The sequence below is a fragment of the Protopterus annectens genome, chromosome 1.part0 (assembly GCF_019279795.1).
Source record: "Protopterus annectens isolate FY-2018-M chromosome 1.part0, PAN1.0, whole genome shotgun sequence".
Lineage (NCBI taxonomy): Eukaryota > Metazoa > Chordata > Ceratodontiformes > Protopteridae > Protopterus > Protopterus annectens.
Window position 1 is genome coordinate 1,378,671,804 of NC_056725.1, and position 20,857 is coordinate 1,378,692,660.

General features: G+C 40.0%; 1 protein-coding gene across 1 annotated transcript in view; it reads right to left on the minus strand.

Moving 5' to 3' along the window:
- SRSF12 (serine and arginine rich splicing factor 12) overlaps window positions 1–8,908 on the minus strand; it is a 489,524-nt gene extending 480,616 nt beyond the window's left edge. Inside the window, exon 1 of the mRNA XM_044067000.1 lies at window positions 8,756–8,908. Within this exon, the coding sequence (XP_043922935.1) occupies window positions 8,756–8,823 (68 nt within the window). The 5' untranslated portion in view covers window positions 8,824–8,908. The remainder of the gene's footprint in view (window positions 1–8,755) is intronic.
- Between the last annotated feature and the right edge of the window lie 11,949 nt (window positions 8,909–20,857).

Consider the following 20,857-nt stretch of genomic DNA (forward strand, 5'->3'; position numbering starts at 1 on the left):
GTTTGAAACTCTTTTTTTGGATTTAAAGAAGGAACTTAATACAGGCAGAGTGTAGCCCAAGAAGGTTTGGGAATCCTGTAAAGGTACATGGTTAATCAATGACTGTGCTGAGGAAGAAACAGGAACAAAGCAGTCAAAGGGGGCCAGCCAGGAGAGATACAGGGGTGGGGGGGAGACCAGGAGGAGTTCTAAACCACTGATGCAGAAGATGGAATTACTGAAGGAAGCTGTGCAGGTAAAAGTTCACAAAACAGACCAGAACATGGAAGAGAAAGGCGGGACAAGTAATGTAAGGATGAAAGGTAGAAAAGTTAAAAAGGCACTGGAAAATCTGACCTGAAGCCTTGGGTGGCACAGAATCCAGACTTACCAAGAAAGCAAGCAGGGGCAGCAGGGAGGTGAAGTGATTAGGGCACATCCAAGGAAAAGGATGGGTAATCAAGGAAACAGTGGGGGGGGGGGGGGGGGGACAAGATAATACTAAACTGGAGTGCCTACTATTCAGAAACCACTTTAAGGATCAGCTTTGGGGATTAAATGCAAGGAAAGTGATTTGCAGATAAGTGACCCCCCCCCCCCCCAAAAGCAACAAACAGCTATGGAAAAAGCCACCCACCATGACAGCAGAGCACTTTCCCTTAATGGCGACCATATACACTTGCACCAAAGAGAGTTGCAAAAACAGACATCCTGTTCAGGTAATGAGGGTGTTTAGCTTGCATGAAGAACATCAGTTTCACAGTGCAGCACACACAAGGTACAAATAGCATTACATCTGACTAACTTTCCTGATTTCTCAATTGGGCAGGTTCAGGAGACCGGTACCAAACGAGAAGAGATCAGACCACAATTGCAGCTGAAAGCCCTCCAAGTGTAGCATCTCTAAGCCACTGAGCACCCGATCACTTTGCCCCCCCCCCCCTTGTGTGGAGCAAGGAAACCTCTCACTCCAGCTAAAAGCAAAGAAATCTCTAACCAGCAATCATCCAAAAATAGACTGCAGCCCCAGGATTAACTCCAGGAACCTTACTGTTGCCACTTGTGTAGTGTAGGTGGCCAGCTTTTGCGACTACTGTTATGCCTTGTTAAAATCTGTTACAGTCAGCTAAAGTACATACCCCAGGGGCAACAGCTGCAAACCTTCTTCCTCTTAGCCCACCCCCACCCCTTTCATCCATTTCACTGTTGATAATTTGTTTTATGTTAAAGCATGGACTGTTTTTTTTACAGTTGCTGTGGGTGCAGCTACGCTCGGGCTCACTTCGCTCCCCCCCATATAATTTCCTTTACACCTAACCACCTGTTTCCTCTTAGCCAAACATTCCTCCCCTTCCTGTTCCTCACAAACACTCTAGCCTACTTCCTGCCTCCAACATAGAATCCATACCTCTCCACCACCTCTCTACACATACCACCCTATAACAATATTTTTAACTGCAGTAAATATGCATATCTGAACGTAGTACAAAAATTAATATATAATTCCCATTCACCTTCTCCATAGTCAAGATCATTACAGATAAAGAAGCAAGTATCCCCACCCATATTTACTAACTCACTATCTCCGCTACCCTCTCTTAACTAGAGGATACCAATTACATGACCAATACTTCTTGGCCATACTGCAGCTCCCTAACACATAAAACGATAGCTTTTGCACTGTACATACTCTCCATCACTTTTTTGTAGCCGTATACCCAGCATTACCTGATGCTTATACAGCTCCTAAGTCCCTAACATCACTTAAACTTGTAACTACAGACAACCCCCATTAGCAAGTCTTACACTCCCATCCACCTATCACTTCAAATCTCTTACCTCTCTTAACAACAAACTCCCACATACACCTAATACGGCACGTTTAATACAACACCAATCGCACTCATTCATAGATAGTACCCTTGCATGTAACACATTATTTCTGAAACTAGATAACATGGGTTACACACATCCAACCAGACTACTAAAACATCATTCTACCCATTAATAATCTTCACCTACTCCTACTTTCCATCCTGTCCTCCTACCACACTCAGCTTCATAACCACACCCTGTCCCCTTGGCAAACTGATTCCACAGCCAACACCACCAAACTAAAAAACTTCCCAATATCGCCATGTGACCTTACCCCCTACCCTTCTCTTACTCGCGCATTAAACTGAAAATCAAAACTAGCCCCCCTCTCTTCTCAAAGACAAACTAAAATAATTCACAAACTGACCAAACTATCTACACCTACTCCATAAACTCACTTGCAGTAGTGATATACATCCCAATCCAGGACCCAAAACAACAATCAGCCCGAACTTAAATCAGCTAAATCCCCTACACCACAGACCTACCTCAGCTCTCCTCTTCTTAAACATTAAATGTAAGAAGTATACTTAAAATTCATGACCTTCATGCCCTACTAGCTCTATACAAACCAAATATTGCTGTGTTAACTGAAACATGGCTCAAACCACAACATCACAATAATGATATTACTGCCCCAGGTTACATTATTATCTGAAGAGACAGATCAGAGAAAAAGGGCAGAGGTGTTGCAATATTATTCCAAAATCATCCTGCCTTAGAACAACTAGATTACAATACTCATGAATTCAAAGATGTAGAACTAATCCTTGTCAAATTAAAAATAAGTTCCAACACACAATTATTGCAGGTGGCTATATACCACCGGGCAATACCGTCACTGTAATGGAAACCCTGCTTAATTGGACTTCCAACTCCCTTCCATGTGAAACCATACTATTAGGAGACTTCAATATTGACTGGCTTCACTGCTCCAGCCATAACCCCTCTGCCTTCATAAACCTTCACAGGTTTACCCAAACTATAACCACCCCCACTCAAATTGACAAAACTTCCAAACGCCAGTACATCTTAGACTGGATCCTGGTATCTGACCCCGCTCTCTCAGCAATCTGGTTGTCTTCCAGATACCCTAAGTGACCATCATCTAACCTACCTAATTAGGAACAAATCCCAAACCATCAACCAACCTATCCTCAGAGTAGTTAGAAACACAAACATTTTTATAGCCACTGATCTCATCAATACTCTAAAAAGCTGTAACTGGACCCGCCTAAAACATCTACCTCTAGACGATACCATCGAGTACTTTAACACAACCTTCATAAAAAGCTTAAACCATCATGCACCCTCTAGAACCATTAGAATAAAAACTAACTATGCCCCATGGCTAAGAAAAGATACTAAAGCTATAATGAAAGAAAGGGACAAGGCCTGGATTCAATATCAGAAAAACAAAACCACTACTCAGACAAAACTATGTAGAGCTCCGTAACAAAGCCAAAAAACAAATTAAACTAGACAAATCCAGCTACTATACAAGCATGCAAGAAAAATATGCTCAGAACCCACAAAAATTCTGGGCCTCAATAAATGGTATACTGCACCCAGGAAAGTCCACGACTCCAACCCCTGTGCTTCCAAATAACAATGAAAACATTCCTACTCAGTTTAACAAATTCTTTACCGAAACAGTCCAGACCCTTGCCAGTGCCCAAAATAGTACTAGCAGCCCCACACCAATAACTACCCCAACCCACCCAGTTATACAAAACAATAGCCCCAATTTTCACCTCCACTCTGTATCCACCAAATCAATATCTAAACTCCTTGGTAAACTTAAGCCAACCACTCTAGCAGCTGATAAGCTGCCAGCAGACTTCCATCAGATCTCAGCTGAGGCTATAGCCTATCCTGTCCCTATTCTCATAAACAGATCTCTCAAAATACAAAATCCCCACCTCATGGAAAACAATATTAGAAAGAGTTGTTCATACTCAACTAATACAGTACCTCCAGAATAACAACCTACTCTCCATATCCCAGCATGGCTTTAGACCTTCCTATAGCACCACAACAGCACTACTATCATTCACCAACATAGTTAACCACCACAGAAACAAGGGTCTATTTGTTTCTTCCATATTCTTAGACCTATCAAAAGCCTTTGACATGGTAAACCAGTCTGCTTCTTGATACCCTCATCTATATCACGGTTCAACAGCTACTTATCTGCCCGTCAGCAAGCAGTCCTATGGCAGGACCAATTGTCCCCCCTGTTACCAGCAACCATCGAAGTCCCTCAAGGATACATCCTTAGTCCACTGCTGCTCTCTCTATTTACAAATCAGATCTCTTCATCCTCTCCCACTGCCTCAATAGTAAAATATGCAGATGACACTACCCTCATATGTGCTGCCCCCTACCCTTAGTGAACTGCAAACCCTTACCCAAAATAACTTCATCCTAGCCGAAACTTGGTTGACTAACATCAAAACTTCTTAAAATAAATAAATAAATAACTTTTCAGTCCTGGCAGAGCTCCTCCACTAAATAATAATTTCACCATTAGCTCCAAAGAAAACATTCAAATCAGTCCAACCACACACACTAAACTGCTAGGCGTAGAAATAACCTGAGGTCAAATATCCACATAGCACAAACCATTAAGAAAGTTAATAAAAAACTTGGTCTCCTCTACAGAAACAAACAGTTTATGACAAAACGCACCAAAGTAACCACCGCAAGGACTCCTCTTCTATCCACCCTCCTTTATGCCTCTCCCATCTTGACCAATCTCCGCCAAACCGATCTAAATAAAATGGAATCTTGCTACAACAAGACTGCCAAGTTTGCTACTGAAGCTTCATATAGGTCCCACCAATGTCTATCCCTTAAGCAACTCAACTGGCTTGAGTTGCCTCATACTTCTACTCAATCAACTCGATAGTGCACAAACTCTACTACCTTCCTGAGTTAACTCCAGCACCTAATTCAGCCCCACATTCCTTCTAGAGCCTTAAGATCTAGTAACCAGAACCTCATAACTGTCAAACATAAAAACAAAGCTGGCAAGTCTATGTCAACACCATTGCCAAAACCTGGAACACACTACCAAGCCAAATAACTTCTACCACCTCCTTCAGTCAATTCAAAAAACTCCTGAAAACCCACTAAGTAACTGGCTATTCTCATGCCACTCACCAGACTAATCCATACCAAGACAATTTGTCAGGTTACAGCTATGTATAAACAGATTCTCCACTGAAAGCTTCCAAACCCGTATACATTTACCTTACAAAACTTATAACTGCAAAAGAAATAAAAATGTACCTCTGTCTACTGTAAGAAATGTTAATCACTAGAATGATGTCCTGTTGTGTGTATATGTATGTTAGTGTTATCACCAGCATGTTGCCCCGATGTGTATATATGCCACATGTATGCATGTTCTACTGATTTTTACTCATGTAGAGCTTTTCTCCCCGGGCCTCAGCTGAAAATGGACCCGTGTCCAGTCGGACTTTCCCAGTAAACAAATAAATACAATAAAAACAACCCTAGAACTGTGGGTGTTCAAGGTAAATTACTTTAAGCAATTGCAGAAGCAGTCTGATGTCGGCTCTATATACAGAAGTTTCATGAATATAGTCAGAAGAACAAGGGGAGGGCAGTACAGTGACCAGTCACAATGCCTCAGCTACTAGGATTTATCCTTACATCACAGGGTATTGCAGGAACCCATAGATGACCATCAGAAGACAGAGTGATTCAGCAAAGTCTTCCACTGTAAATAGAAGCCTCAAGTGCAGGGCAGGACGAAGCTTAAATGGTAGGAAAAGTGTTTAACTCTTAGAACAACAACTTCTAGGAGTGTGTAGCTCCAAATACATTTGGTTGTTTAGGACAGCATATTTACAGGCCCCATTGTGGGGAATATAGGATATTACACTGAAGCATGCATACAAAACTATCTTGAGTGCTGGAAGCCAAAAAGGTCAAGACATACAGGGATGGGATCAGATCAGAAGAGAAGAGGGAGGTTACAGATCACATCGGATAAGGATGAAGACTACCAGTGTGATGGGTGCATTTATGCCCACGAGGCCAAGTATAATGCAACATTCCTATGTTATGTGGATGGTTCTCCTCTGTCGTCTTGTCAGTTTACAGTGGTCCTGAAGAAAATTCTGGACATCCTGGTTCTAAAAAGTAAGACAACAGTACTACATTTCTTTAGGATAAGAGCTAATTTGTACATCTAAAAACAGGTATCAAAAAGGAGTAACAGGCGAATAGATTGAAAGTGAGAGCAATAAAATTTATGTTACGGCCTTCGTGCTAAACTACAACTTTTTACATAACGGCAAGGCAGCTTGAGTGGAAATTTGGATAGATTTGTTTAACATGCAGGCTGTGAACCTTCTATGTCAGGATGAACAACTTGGGAGTCAATAGTAAACATGCACTGTGTGGCTGGTATGAGAGAGATACAATGGATAAATGCCCAAAAGATCACAGATGAACATGACAGGAGTCCGACATATTAGTGAACAATATTTCTGGCTGGCCACGGTTACTGTTAAAGTAAACTGAATGCATCTTGCTGCATACAGTAAACAAAAAGGCCTAAAGTGAAAATATGGTAATACTGTACATAAAAAATAAACCTGGAGTGCAGCCAGACAACAAAATGAGCAAGGATCCTTGTAGAGTGGTTCACCAGGAAGTTTATATGTTCCTATCCAATGACCTTATTATCCTGACATCACTGTAAAAATAGGATGGGCTCACTTAACACAAGTATGTCAGCAATTGCCTTGGAGCTCTTAAAACTGTAGAAATCCTTTTTTGGGGGTCCACAAGAGTAGTATTGGGTATTAGAAGACTACTTCTTTCAGGCAGGGCACAAACACACCACCCAAGAGGCCTGGGGCTCCACGCAGTGGGGAACAGCCTTAACAGTTTAGTGTACAAAGCAGGCCAAGTTGGGGGCTAAAGCATGTAACCCACTGTTTGGGTCATAGACCCCTTTGGTGACTAATGTGATTCTACCAAATAAGTAATTTTTAGGATTGTTGACCGACTAATTAGACAACTGTTGCTGCACTGGTTCCCTTAAAATTGGTCTGTCCTTTCGCAAACATCTGTTGATTCATTATTTCACAACTTACTCTCGTAAGCATTTTGGCATCAATTCGGTCATGTATTTTAACTGATCTAACACTAATAAATGCACAGCTTTGGCGCACTCCAACTCAAAAGCAGGTATACAAGAATGCCTATGGATGGAATCAAACGTGCTCAGTGTGTCCATCAGGTGAACTACTGTGAAAATAACCAAGTTGCAGTACCAAGAAGCAATTAACGTTGGGAAACGGATAACAGCTCGAGATGAGTTTCAACTAAAAATAGAACTCTCGTTAATAAAATGTCATCTACCTAAACTACCGGCTTATAACATGATGGAACTAATCCTCTGGGCTGTGGCCGACTCGGGATCTGTGCACTACAATAATTACCAACCTTAGAGAGAATAAATCTACTAGTAGTAGTATCCGCAACGTGATGAATGTTACCGTTACATTACAATTCACTATTAAAACCATTTATAAAAATGCAACAATAGTGAAAATGTTGGTTTGCAGCACCAGAACAAATGCTTAACAAAAACTACGCAACCAGATGGAAGCAGCTCAAGCTTAAGCACTTGCTCGTAAACTTTTGAATGGATTACTGTTGTTAGCAACACGGACATCTTGCCATGTGTTTTCTTTGGAAGTCTTGCACACGTGCACAAGCTCGACCATGGCGCTGGTCGCATAACAGCAGTTACAACTATGCCGCTTTATTTAACCATTTTGCAGAAAGCCGCTGAATTTTGTCTTATCCATCGTATAATGTGATCTTGGGTAAATCGGTGAAGTTCAGTAATATCACAATTGCTGCATTACTCTACTGTTCAGAAAATGTACGGCGATGCAAAGCCAGCTGCACTACTAAAATGTTGAAATTAATTGAGTAATATTTAAAAAATGTCCCCGATTTTGCGCCTTTGACGCATTATTTTTGGTTTTGTTTCCAACTATTCAATGTTTACACAAGAGCACAGTGCAACCGCTTGTATAGCACCACAGCATGACATGTGGCAAGACTTCAACTTAAGGCTCGAAAAAATACTTACAAAAGTGTTACAAACAAAGGCACAATTAGCTTTTCAATAGCTACAGGGCGCAGATGTGCCTATCGTGAGACACTTCTGACACGTACTTTTTGAGGACTCGCTGATCTGGACGTGTTTGTTCCAGCATGCATCTACCATAAATAGTGTCCGATGCAACAGCCCTCAGCAATAGTCGAATATACTAACAGCACCCATATCACTGCCGTCCCAAAACGGAAGTAAAATAAAACAAATCCCACAAATGATCTGTACTGTGACACACGGACATCACCGCAAAGAAAACTACCTACAACATTGCATTTTCAAACCGATCAGTCTGACTCTATAGACATATTACTATGCCCGCTAAAAACAACATGTAAAGTAACTGCTTCAACCAAACACTCAGCTATTCTCTATCATATAGCTGGAAGAGTTAACTAAAATCCATACACATCAGAAAGAAAGCCAAAAGTATAATTTTCGGAAAGCAAACTAAATGTCCCACACGAGACTAAAGACTGCCGCATGGTCCAAGACAGGCCTGAAGCAGGCTTCAGTGTTGTTGTAATATGCCTGATCAATACTTGGTACTTAGACTGTGCTACAGCAAAATTAACAGCAATTCTTCTACGCTAAAAATACGCATGTTAATAGCCTTCAGATACCATAGACCGAATAAGATATGGCGGTCATCCCAACCGCCAAGCTCTCCCCACTACTTAAAATAAGTATTACGCACGTTTCTATTACGTTCAACACAGAACATTTACTCACCTGGTTGCATCAGCAACATTCCTAACAAACAGGGAAGTATTTGGTGGTCGAGCATAACGAGACATCATTAAAACCCAAAGTCTAGACGATGCCAAGCGCAGAACCTACAGTAACAAAAAAAATGGTAGAAATTACGGTAATGAAAGAAACGCGAGAATAACAGTTCTCATCAGGGACTACGAGCATTCAAAGAAGACCCCGCCTCCAAACAAATTGCAGGCTACGCAGATGTGTATTGTGTACTTGTACATAATTATTAAGGTACAGCTATAGCCTATAGTTATCAACCATGCAGCATTAAAAGAAGCTATCGTCGGGAAGCATACGCAGTGTACTAAATTCAACCGTCCAGGTTTTCGCAGGATGTCTAGATTTTTGCCTTATATTTTTGTTTATCTGGCAAATTGTTGAAGGATTGAAGTGTTCTAAGATCCACCAATAAAGCCCTCATTGAAATAGCCAAAAGCAGGAATATATCTGGTGACTCTTTCTACTCCACTGCTATTGCTAAAATATGGAATACCCTACCTCTAGATATCAGGATCTTGGGCAGCAAGCCTAACTTCAAAAACCAGCTTCGGTAATACTTACTTGGTACTGTACCTGCACAGACCCAGGATAACCATCACTTACTCTCCACTATCAGGTCTGCCTGCTACAAAATCCCCCTCTCCCCGCTAACAGAGCACCCCTTCTGCCCTAATCTGAATGCAACCAACCCCTACATCATCCTTCTAGTTCAAGCTCATCCCAGAAAGAACAAATCATTTATTCTCCTTACTATATCAGTTTCTCTCAGGTTACTACACGGTTTACACCCTGACTAACACTGGCACAGTCCCAAATATTTATGCCCATACATTTATCTGTTGGTAATGCCCACGTTTTGGCAATGTAAACTTCTTGAAAAAATACCTTTATCCTTTAAATTGTTCTCTTCTCTAAATTTATGTATATTGTTGGGGTCCACTGTTATATCTCGAAAGCTCAAAATCTCGAAAGTTCGAAATAATGAAAACTCAAAATACTGAATCTCATAATATCGAAAAAATGCAATAAACCAACACTTACTATATTCCAGCACAACTACATACAGAAACATATTACTCTTCAACTATAAGTGTGGGGGGGGGGCAAGCCCCCCCCCCACACACACACACACCCTGCTACTTAAATATATAAACTCCGAGATCGCACTCCACAGAAGAAAATGGTAAAGATACCATTACGTGGTTCATGACTGCATGTTGTAACCTTAGTCATGTTGCCTTTTAATTTGCTATACTACAGCATAACTCATCTTAGTGTAGTGAAGTGTGATCTCGGAGTTGATATATTTAAGTAGCAGTTAGATGGAGTAGATTAATATGATTTGGCTCACCTCATCACAAAAGGTTTCTCATCCAGAAAAAAAGAGGTCATTGTTCCCCTCTACTCATCACTCATTAGACCTATTATAGAGTACAACGCCTCTTTTGTTATGTACCTCACAAGACATCTACAACAACTGTAAAGGCTACAGAAATACCTCACAAAGAGGATTACTGGCCTCAAACAGATGCCCTACACAGACCGTCTCAAAAAACTCCAGCTTTACTCCGTCGCATATCGCCTACTCAGAGGCGATCTCTGCCTAACATACAAAGCTATGTCAAACCCAGAGCTGTTGGACATGCTCCACTTAAAGAAATCCCAATCCCTCTGAGCTACATGCTCTAGGGACCTAAACCTTGTCACCACGATAAACAGAACATGCTGGAGGGATAGATTCCTGTCCCAGAGACTTCCCATACTCTGGAACAGACTACCTATCTATGACAAACAGAGCTCCTCATTAGCACTCTTCAAGAAAAATCTTGATGATTGGATGGGGAATAGGAAATTCACTCCAGGAATCACTTCTGTGGCTCTGCTTGACAGGGGCACAGGAAAATAATTTTCTTGGGTGGCAAAAGCCAGGGTACATTTTTTGGCTAGGCTTATATAGTCCCTAGGGCCAATAGTCTAGTACCTACCTATGAACCTATTTGTTTCTGTATGTACTTGTGCTGAAGTATAGTAAGTGTTGGTGTCCTGTATTATTTTCAATATTATGAGATTCAGTATTTTTAACTTTCCAGATTTCAAAGTGGACCCCAACAATATACATACATTTAGAGAAGAGAAACATGTTATCAAATTGCTTTAACTTAACTGCCCTACAAACATTATAGGTTCATAAATTCATAGATTAGTACCAGGCTAACTGCCCTTGTGAGCCATTTTAAGCCTAGCCAATTATTTCTTGCGAGGCTCAAACTCTGTACCTTGTGTTTGTGAGGCAAACACCTTAACCATTAGGCCACCCTCCCAACCCCTGTATTATCAACAGCTGTAGCAACATTTCTGTATTTTTGTATGTACCTTTATTTTGTATGTAATGCTTACAAGTCTACTGTTTGTATCTTTATGGAGCCTTTCTCCCCAGGCCACCACTGAAAATGGGCTTTTTGCCCAGTCTGGCTCTCCCGGTAAACAAATGTAAAATATATAAAATAAAATAAATGAAGTCAGAAAAATATTGATAGACACTTGCATTTCAGACTTCATACCCTTCAGAAAATGTGTGCTAATACAAAACCTGTTATTCTATCAACTTACCAAGTATGTAAGAGCAATATTTAAAAATTGTCCTTAAGTATTTGGGGGAGGGGGGGGGCTTTGTCCCTCCCATTATTTATTGCTTTGTCCAGATTTCTTGGTGTAAGAGGTTGAGAGGTATGTTCAGTTCACTTTCTCTGAAGCAGAGTAGTACTAGGACTCAGAAGAAAATTCATAGTTAAGTTAAAACAATTAAAACATACCTCTCTCAACTGTCCAGATTTTCACAGAATGTCCAGATTTTTGTGTCATATTTTTGACCTGTTCCTCATAAAAGCTGTAGTTTTCTGGATTTTTGTGGCAAATCAGTGTGGACCGAATTCACTAAATAATGACAGGCATTTGAGTTTCAGTCTTCATATCCTTCAGAAAATGTATGGTAACACAAGACCTTTTATTCTAACAATTTTCTAAGTTTTTAAGAGCAATATTTTCAATTTGTCCCTGTTTTGGGGGCTTTGTCCCCCATTATATTTGGCTTTGTTTAGTTTTTGTATGCTAAGAGGTTGAGAACTATGACAAGTAGTGATTTTAGCACTTCAATATCCTTCTAATACATACAATCTGAATCATGTGTAACTTGTCATTAAAATGTGATAATGTGGAGTAAATAGCACTCTTTAATAGATTCAGCTTTAGCAGCAAATGATCTTATTACTTTCCTATGTATTTTAAAGGATTCTCTTTGCAGTAATCTGCATCCATGCAAGAAAGGCTCATTTGAATTGCAAGGTGGTCAGCAACAGCAGAATTGTGTTATAAAAATGGTGGTTCTGTGGCAAGTTAAGTTATTTACTGAATTTTAATATTCTGAAGTTATATGAGCTTGAACTGTTAATGTGACTGAATCCTTTTTTTGCATTTGAATCCAACATAGAAGAAACTCAGAAGACTGCTTTTAAATAGTAAATAGGATAGTAAAGAAAGATTCCCGTAAAGTGACTTGGCAACTGCCACTTCACTGCTCCTAAATTTTGGCCATTGTAAAGTTGTACTACTTCATCATCATCTTTCGGCTGTTCCCATTAGGGGTCGCCACAGCAGATCACCTGTTTCCATTTCTTCCTGTCCTCTGCATCTTGCTCTGTCACACCAACCACCTGCATGTCCTATCTCACCACATCCATAAACCTTATCTTAGGCCTTCCTCTTTTCCTGTTACCTGGTAGCTTCATCCTTAGCATATTTTTCCCAATATACTCGGCATCCCTCCTCAGCACATGTCCAAACCAACGTAATCGTGCCTCTCTGGCTTTGTCTCCAAACCTTCCAACCTGGGCTGACCCTCTAATATACTTATTCCTAATCCTGTTCACCCTCGTCACACCCAGTGCAAATCTTAACATCTTTAATTCTGCCACATCCAGCTCAAACTCTAAATTCCCTGCAAACTGAATATTATATTTGTTAATTTCATGGAACAAGTAAATAAACAGAAATACTTAATTCTAAAATATGTTAATGACTGATTTTCTCTAACTGAAAGGGAAGCTTATAGTGTAATCTTAGAAAGCACTTCTTAATGGATTTGCCACCTTTTTTCCATTAGTGATTTTTATTTCAAGTATTGTTTTTTTCTGTGCCAGCAGTGCTTAAAAGGAATACATTGTAATGACACCTGGCTCAACCGTTTTCTTCTAGACCGGACAGAGGTCACCTTTAAATAACAGACTATAATGAAAATTCCTATGGTCTTTAAGAATACTTGCAGTTTACTGTCCCATGATTTTTTCTTAGTAAGGACTTGCAACTTTTCAAGCGGTTTCAAGTGGTTTATTCGAAAGCTACAAAATGCTGTGTTTTATTCCTTAAAAGGTCAGAGCAATCATTTATAGAGAGATACAGTGATTTCCCTAGACTGATTTGGCATGACCATTAATTAGAATTAGACAAGCTGCAGAATACTCCTGTCTGATTCTGGTAGATATCTAAACTGGACAGTGTTTAAATTGGTTACCACAGTACCTAGACACTAACATCGTCCTCGAACTTTGATTATGGCATTTGTTGTTTATGATTTTGTCACTTAGTAGGTAATTATAATTGTATGTTTCTTTTTTTGCCAAATATCATGATAATACACTTACTTTAGCATTCATAGGGGGGCTATTACTGCCACAGCCGTAATGTAGACCACTTTGGAGAATGTTGTCATCTTTTCCCAAGTAATTTTGCGTACAGAATGCAATTATTAACATATTTAGCAATCCAGAGTATATATGGCAGAATTAATTTTTGGAGGCAGGTAAGGCTTGATGTTATTTGATTGTAAGGAAAATATCTGTTCCATAATCTTTCAGATGCATTGCTTAATTTATCTGAAATGTTTTTTCTATATTTTTTTCTTTTGCTTATTCATAGGTCCATAGGTATATATTAGGCGAACAACCACCCAGGGTCTTTATAAGTCTAGCCATGCAGTCCAACCCAATTGTGCCCCTATGTATCATGGACGTTTATTAGGAGGGGGTATGTTAGTTAGGAAGTTTCTACTGGTTATGTGGGGGGATAGGGCTCTGCTAGTTTGGCGATTACTGTCTGCCTCTGTCTATCAGAGATACGGGGGCCTGACCTGGGATGGATTTCCAATTTCCCATCCATTGGTCAAGGTTATGCTTAAATAGGGTTAGGCATGGACTCTGCATCATATGGATGGGAAGCCTGTTCCAAAGCATGGGGATCCTCTGAGACAAATATCTGTCTCACCAACGTCTTAATTATGTCACAAGCAACATTTTAATTCTTGGATCTAGTGGTTCTGATCTTATTCAGATGTACAATAGGTCCATCAGTGCTGGATCCATGAATGTCTTATATGCCAGGCATAGATCACCTCTCAATAACCTGTGAGGCAATCTATGCCTGGCATACAAGGCATCCTTTGGTTTATGTTGTTTGCTCCCTCATCGGTGCCTTCCAGGCTTCGAGTTTTAAACAGAATTGGATCTATCATCCTTTCTGAATATTTCACATTTTCCAGCCCTGTGATTTTCCTAGTAAGAAATGATCATACCTTTTGATGTTGTTTCAGGTGTCTTGTACAAAGGCTATAAAATGCTGTGTTTATTCAGTAATGGGTCAGATCACTGAGGAATAAAGTTGTACAGTAATCTCCTTGACTTGACTTTATATGACCTCTAGAATTAGATGAGTCAAAGAAACCCTACTAAAGTCATGGATCTGCATATGTCAAAGCCCAAACTAACTGTCTTATTCCTCATCCATCCACTTACCCTTGTCCTGTCTTTTCTGTATATAGTCTAATCTCTTTTACCCTTTTTGGTTTTAACTTTTCCAATTATTAATTTATTCCTCAGCCTACAGACCTGCACTTCTCTATACCCTGTGCTCTACATGCAATATTAATGATCACAAAGGTTTATAGTTGGGTAGCCTTGCGTGGTGCCATCTTTAGTATCTCGCATCTTGCCCTGGCTGCTGCGTGTCCCTGGTCCCAGTGAGTCATTATACTCTGTCATCCTCCTCCCTGCATTCAGAACTTAAGAACCTATCTGCCTGGTTAATAAGGACGCCCATCCAAAGTCCTACCATCTAACCTGCATCCCCAAAGAAACTTGTGTCCTGTGCTTAAGTCCTTCCCTGCAAAGGAGTAAAGAAACTGTCATCCTCCTCCCTGCATTCAGAACTTAAGAACCTATCTGCCTGGTTAATAAGGATGCCCATCCAAAGTCCTACCATCTAACCTGCATCCCCAAAGAAACTTGTGTCCTGTGCTTAAGTCCTTCCCTGCAAAAGGAGTAAAGAAAGTACATTTGTTCCCCTGTGCAAACTGTGTACTGAATTGTTCGTTATCATTAAAGCAAAACAGGTACTATTTGTTTAAAGTCTCACTCCTGAACCCGGTTTCCAGCAGCCAGTCCCACCTCGCCCCCCAACTATAAACCCTACGCTCTCTTGAAATTACGACTTGGGATATATTTTCTTGTCTTTTGTCCACTTGTCAGCTTGCTGTGATCTAGCTGTTGTCCACTAGGTGGCTCCTCATATTGGCCTGTGTTATACCCCTTCTCTCTTCTCTACCCCTTATTACCTTCTCTGCTCATCCTTTTTCCTCCCCTTACTTGCTACTACCACCTCTGTTTCCTATATTCCCTCTCCCCACTCAACTCTCCCCTGTAGCCCACCTATTGCAAAAGAACTTCCCACTTACCTAGAGTTAACTAGTGCCCCACAACAATCTGCAGCTTTCTGATTGTTTCTGGATTGTTTCTGGATCTCTTCTTTTACTTGCTCTAACCCGCTCCGTTCGGCCTGCGGGTTCACTCCGCTCCCCTACCCTACCCCCAAATCCCACCCACCCCCACAGGTCCTACACATATACCTAACAAACCACACCCCTTCTCCATTCCACCAACTACAATCACACCTCCATTAATCAATCACCTCTTTTTCCCACCATTTTTTCTTCCAACACTTCCTATTTCTCTCAAATCACTCTCTATTCACTTTCACTATCATACCTACTTTATCTCTTCACCTATAGTTATTACCCATATCTACCATGTCAATAAATACACCCTCCTCCCTAGGCCACTTACAGAAGTTACTCTTACTCTCTTTTCCACCACCATTAACTTTAGCATACCTACTTACCTCCTATGAACTACCAGGATATTCACACTTTCTCTTCCCTACTAAACAATCCACATGTGCTGCTACATCCTTTGATACTAACCACTTCAACATTACTTCCATACCCAGCTATCTACTGCCAAATACCATAGAACAGCCCACATTAGATATAACTTCCCTTCTACCAAAAGATATCCATTTCTTCTCAGTAAATATACTACTTCTAGTTATCTAACACTCCTCCTCTCCCTAAAGGATGGTGATATTCACCCAAACCCTGGCCCAACCACCTCCACTACCACTCAGCTTAATTACCCAATCCTCCCTACCACCCCCCTACTCAAAAAAACACCCAACTCACTCTTAATAGCTCACCTCAATACACGTAGCATTAATAATAAAATTACACAAATCCATGCTCTCTTGGAACTATACTCTTTTGATATATTTTGTCTTACTGAAACTTGATTAAAACCTTCAACCAAAGATAATGAAATTACCCCACCTGGTTTATAACATATTACGTCTAGACCGCGTAACTAGGAAAGGTGGCGGAGTAGCAGCTCTTTACAAATCTGATTTGGAATTAACTATACTCAACCAAAAACCTCCTCAGGAATCCAATGCTGAGTTACTCATTTCCAAACTTCAGATCAACTCAGTCAAATCTATCTATATTATTTGTATCTATGTTCCTCCAGGTAATAGCATCTCTACTATTGAAGACATCCTCTGTTGGTTATCTCAAAGCCTCCCCCAAGAAACCATAGTCCTTGGCGATTTCAACATTGATTGGAATTGTTGCAACAACAACTTTCCTACTAGTCATATTAACCTCTGTGGGTTTACACAAACTATTAACTCCCCTACTAGAATAAACAAGTCCAATAAGAAAGAAAGCACCTTAGATTAGATTCTCATTAATAATCAGCCCCAAACCTACAACTCTGGTACCCTCCCAGACAAAATAAGCGATCACTCTCTAACTTACATCATCAGACTCAAAACCAATCCTCCTACTCAACCCACATTTAGGACAATCAGAACCAAGAAAAACTTTAACTTGGATCTATTCCTACTTGAACTTAGAACATGTAATTGGTCCCCCTTAAAACACCTTTCCTCTTGATGAAGCGGTTGACTACTTTAATGCTAACTTCCTTGCCATACTCAACCACCATGCTTCTGCCCGCTCTATCAGAATAAGAACCAAATCTGCTCCTTGGCTTTCTAAAGAAACTAAGCAAAAAATCCATCTCAGAAATAAATACTGAAAAAAGTCGCTTTTAACTAAAAACCTATAGATCACCAATACTACAAACAACTGAGAAATGAAATGAAAAAAGCTATACTGTCCGATAAAAAAAGCTATTTCCTTCAATCTCAGCAGACCCACCATAATAATCCAAAAAAGGTCTGGGCTTGTATCAATCAACTATTATATCCTGGCCAATCTATCACACCTAACCCACAAGGCACTGGCAAAAATAACCCTAAACAGACTGCTGATGCCTTTAATACCTTTTTCACAAAAGCTATTCAAACTCTTGCCAGTCCACTTTCTCCTCTAATTGTAGCTGTATCCAATTCTGACTCTAACCCACCTCCTCCATTTTCCTTTCAACCTGTCCCAACAGCATTTATTCTCACCCTCATCCAAAAATTAAAACCATGCACACCTTCTGCTGATCAACTACCTACCAAATACATACAGTTAGCTGCTAAATCTATTGCCTACCCCATATCCATCCTCATCAATAGAACCATTACTGAAGGATACATCCCCAAACTTTGGAAAGTATCCTATATTATTCCCCTTCATAAAGGCGGCGATTCCATTGAACTCTCCAACTATCGTCCTATTGCCATACTTTCTCCTTTATCTAAGATAATGGAAAGATGTATCCATAGGCAATTATTAGACCACCTCCTCCTGAATAACCTACTTTCAAACTCCCAACACGGTTTCAGACCTTCCCATAGCACAACTACAGCCCTCCTTTCCTTTACAGACACCATCAACAAAAAACAGAACCTTAACATGCTTTCCTCTGCACTCTTCATTGACCTGTCTAAGGCTTTTGACATAGTAAATCACAACATACTTTTACACATTCTTAAATCTCTGTCACTTGATACGCTGGCCATAAAATGGTTCCAGTCCTACTTAAATAACTGACATCAAGCAGTGCTCTGGAACTCCATTCTTTCTACTCACCTACCAGTTAATATTGGTGTCCCTCAGGGATCCATACTGGGCCCTCTCCTGTTTTCTATATTCATCAATGACCTTCACCTAGTTACTCCCCAAGCCACATGTATACAGTACGCTGATGACTCTACTCTTATCTGCTCAGCCACATCCTCATCCAAACTCCACTCCCTTACGCAAGAGGTATTTAATTCTGTCGAAATTTGGTTCTCAAATTGCTGTCTTCTATTAAATCCTAAAAAAACTAAACTTCTCCTTTTTACACCTACCAGCAAATCTCCCTCTATTGACTTCACTCTAACATCCAACAATGGTACTCTCATATCCCAAGATCCTACTACCAAACTGCTAGGTATCACCATTGACAATAACCTCACCTTTGACACTCATATCAATAATACTTTGAAAACTATTAATAAAAAATAGGTTCTCTTTATAGGATCAAGCCTTTCCTCACTCCTACAACCAGAAAAACTATTGCCCACTCCCATCTAATCTCTACCCTTCTCTATGCCTCACCTATTTATACAAATCTGTCAAAGAACAACCTTCAAAAACTAGAAAACTCCTACAATAGCATAGCCAGGTTTGCCACAGGCAAACCCTTCAGAACGCACCACTGTATCAGTCTAAAGCTTCTAGGTTGGCTTGAATTACAGCAGCAGCTCAAACTTAACCAACTGACTATCGCCCACAAAATACTTTACCAACCTACCAAGACACCCATCCTTTCTAACCTTATGCACCCCTACTACAACCTAAAATCCCTAAGATCTTCCCAAAAAGTTCTTGTAAAAATAAATAAATCAAACAATAGAGCTGGTGACACTCTATTTGCTGACACAGTTGGAAAAACTTGGAACCTACTTTCCTCTGACCTTTCCTCACTTCCCTCTATCTCTCAGTTTAAAATTAAACTCAAGTCCTTCCTCTATTCACACTGGATGTGCACTTGTACTAAACCCGATTGACCAACATTGCTCTAATTACTTGACTCATCATATCCTACATTTCTCTGTAATAATCCCAACTTAACAACTACAACTCTACCTCTCCATCATAATCCTATCTACTACTTTATTCTTAAAATCATAACTTGTCTTACTACTCTAACAAGTACTCATCCACCCTCTATTTTTCTTCCTTTACATCTTCCTTTCTTATTTACATTCTATTCTGTATAGTGTTAGTTATTATCCTTACTCAACAATTTATTAGTAACCTCCTCAATAACTGCACTAATTCAAGTCCAGTAATTTGCATTTTTGTTTCCACGTACTTGTAAATGTGTGATTGCTTTGAAAATTTTTTTTTAGTATTTTTTGTATGAATTTTACCTGTATTCTAAATTTTTGTATATCTATAGACAGGTTCTTTCACTAGTTGGAGCTTTTCTCCCCGGACCTCTACTGAAAATGGACATATATCCAGTTAGACTAGCCCGGTCAGCAAATGTAAAATAAAATAATAAATAAAATAGTATCTTACTCACAGTCTTCTGATTACATATGGTTGCACTATATATCAAATTTCTTTTGCTATGTACTTAACCATACTATATGTGTGTCTGCCATGTATTTTTACCTTCTAGTAATAACTAATATCATCTGCTTGCTTGTAATTGTATTCTGTATGCCCTCCCGGGCCTCCACTGAAAATGGGATAAGGCCTAGTTGGACATTCCCGGTGAACAAATGTCAAAATTAAAAAAATAAATAAATAAAATAAATAAAAATATGCCTGACTGTTTGATACACAGTCAGGTCAACGTTTAAATTGTTTACCAGTGTCCACAAATCTGTAATGATGGAGTCATGTCCTTTTCCCCCTATCATTATCACCAGATGTTTAATTCTAGTGCCATTTATGATCTAACCATTTATCTCACTGTTTTTGTTTTATATCATTTTTACCAAGTGTAATGATGCTACAATTACTGGTATAAACGGCTAGAGCATTACAATACAGGGCTTAAGTAAAATGTCCTCTGCAGACAGACTCAAGGCTCTATCCCTGTATTCTGTCTCCTACAGACTTTTAAGGGGAGATGTATACCTGACATATAGGGCATTGTCAATCTTCACTTTGACAGACCTCCTGCATATTCGCAAAATAAACAGCACCAGAATTACCCATTCTAAAGACTTAAACCTTGAGTGTGATATAAATAGGACCTGCTGGAGAGACAGGTATGTATCCCAGAGATTACCCCATCTCTGGGACAGGCTCCCCATCCATGTGAAGCAGAGTTCCTCCCTAACCTAATCCAAGTGCAACCTGGACAATTGGATGGGGAGCAGGAAAGTCATCCCTGGTTTGGCACCTATGTCTCTAATGGACACAGGCAACCTGTATGGTTCATTCTCCCAGGCCCTAACTTGTAAATGTTTTATCTCCGAAGCCCCTGCTTACACTTATCAAGGGTATCAGAACTTGTCAGAGATTTGGGATGCACACCTAGGCTTAAAAAGGCCCTTGCTGTCATTAGCCTAGTAAACACCTTTGAACCTATGAACCTATGCAATAGTTGCAACTCATCTTGGAGAGCTTTGACCTTTTTCCAAAGTCATTATGCACACAGTTTTTAATCATTAAAATATCTGGCTACATAGAACACATTTCCAGCCTTTATATTTAAGGATAGACAGTAAACAGCA